This window comes from Nematolebias whitei, chromosome 19 (genome assembly GCF_014905685.2).
Source record: "Nematolebias whitei isolate Nwh7 chromosome 19, NemWhi1, whole genome shotgun sequence".
Taxonomy (NCBI): Eukaryota; Metazoa; Chordata; class Actinopteri; order Cyprinodontiformes; family Rivulidae; genus Nematolebias; species Nematolebias whitei.
The window spans coordinates 15,335,923-15,337,343 of NC_056516.1; the positions used below are offsets into that span (position 1 = coordinate 15,335,923).

Below are 1,421 nucleotides of genomic sequence, written 5' to 3' on the forward strand. Positions count from 1 at the left end.
GGGCAGCACGGTGGCGCAACTGGGAGAGCTGCTGCCTCTCAGCAAACAGGTCCCTGGTTCAAACCCCGGTCCAGGGGCCTTTCTGGGTGGAGTTTGCATGTTCTCTCCGTGCATGCGTGGGTTTTCTCCGGGTACTCCGGTTTCCTCCCACAGTCCAAAAACATGCATGTTAGGCTGATTGGTAACTCTAAATTGTCCCTAGGTGTGAGTGAGAGAGTGAATGGTTGTTTGTCTCGTTTGTCTCTATGTGTCCCTGTGATGGACTTGCGACCTGTTCAGGGTGTACCCCGCCCCTCGCACAGTGATTGCTGGACATGAGCACCAGCGACCCCCGTGACCCAAAATGGAATAAACGGGTAAAGATAATGGATGGATGGATGGATGGATGGATGGATGGATGGATGGATGGATGGATGGATGGATAGGGCATGTTGTTTTGCACTATTAGTGTTTAGCGTATTTCTTAGTTTATATATCAGATCCTTATTTACTGTTTCTTTTAACACTTTATATTTTTGATATTGTTTGATGTAGGCCCTGTGATGGACTTGCAACCTGTCCAGGGTGTACCCTGCCCCTCCACAGTGATTGCTGGACATGGGCACTGGCGACCCCCGTGACCCAAAATGGAAGAAGCAGGTAAAAAGTAATGGATGGGTGGATGTTTGATGTAACTGGGTCCCTGTGTACACAATTTTGTTCCACCTCATGTACCACATGTGATATAGACTACAATGTATATAAACAAATATGCATGATATAAATATGCATATATATATATATATATATATATATATATAATTATGTATAATTGCCCATGCAAATTGTGCTGAAAGTCCATGTTGATGCAGCGTGAGATCAAATCTCATGTCAGCCATTTTTTTACGGTTTTAACAAAGCTTATTGTTTACCAGCTGGTGCAAGTTTCAAACATGCAAACATCACATGCATGTGTCTCAGCTGAAGCCGCACCAGTCTGCAGCGGTCCAAACGGACTGGTCTGAGGCGCCGGTGCTGGTTCTGTGATGACGGCTCGTCTACCTGTGGTTCAACTCACCGGCGTGGACCGAGCAGCTCCAGACGAAGCAGCCCAGCAGCAGGAGCAGCAGCGCGGCTGCAGACGGGCCAGGTGGAGCCATCCTTCAGCTGGTTCTGGCGAGGCTTCACATCCTGTCAGGCCCATTTATGGCTCCGCATGAAGCGCGAGGGAGCGAGCCCGGTGTCGGTGTCGGTGGAGAACAGACTTGTTGTGGTGCGGGAGGAGACGAGCCTCTCTCTCCCTCGCTTTCTCTTTCTCTCTCGAACTTGTGAGCTGCAGCAGCAGCAAGGAGGAGGAGGAGGAGGAGGAGGAGGAGGAGGAGGAGGAGGAGGAGGAGGAGGAGGACAGGGAGATTTCTGCTGCCGGATACCCAGCCCGGTGT

At 50.2% G+C, this 1,421-nt stretch overlaps 1 protein-coding gene across 1 annotated transcript in view; it reads right to left on the reverse strand.

The window, feature by feature from the left end:
- The window catches only part of fndc5b (fibronectin type III domain containing 5b), a 50,226-nt gene extending 49,087 nt beyond the window's left edge, over positions 1-1,139 (reverse strand). The window contains exon 1 of the mRNA XM_037692735.1: positions 1,058-1,139. Coding sequence (XP_037548663.1) covers positions 1,058-1,139 — 82 coding nt within the window. The remainder of the gene's footprint in view (positions 1-1,057) is intronic.
- Between the last annotated feature and the right edge of the window lie 282 nt (positions 1,140-1,421).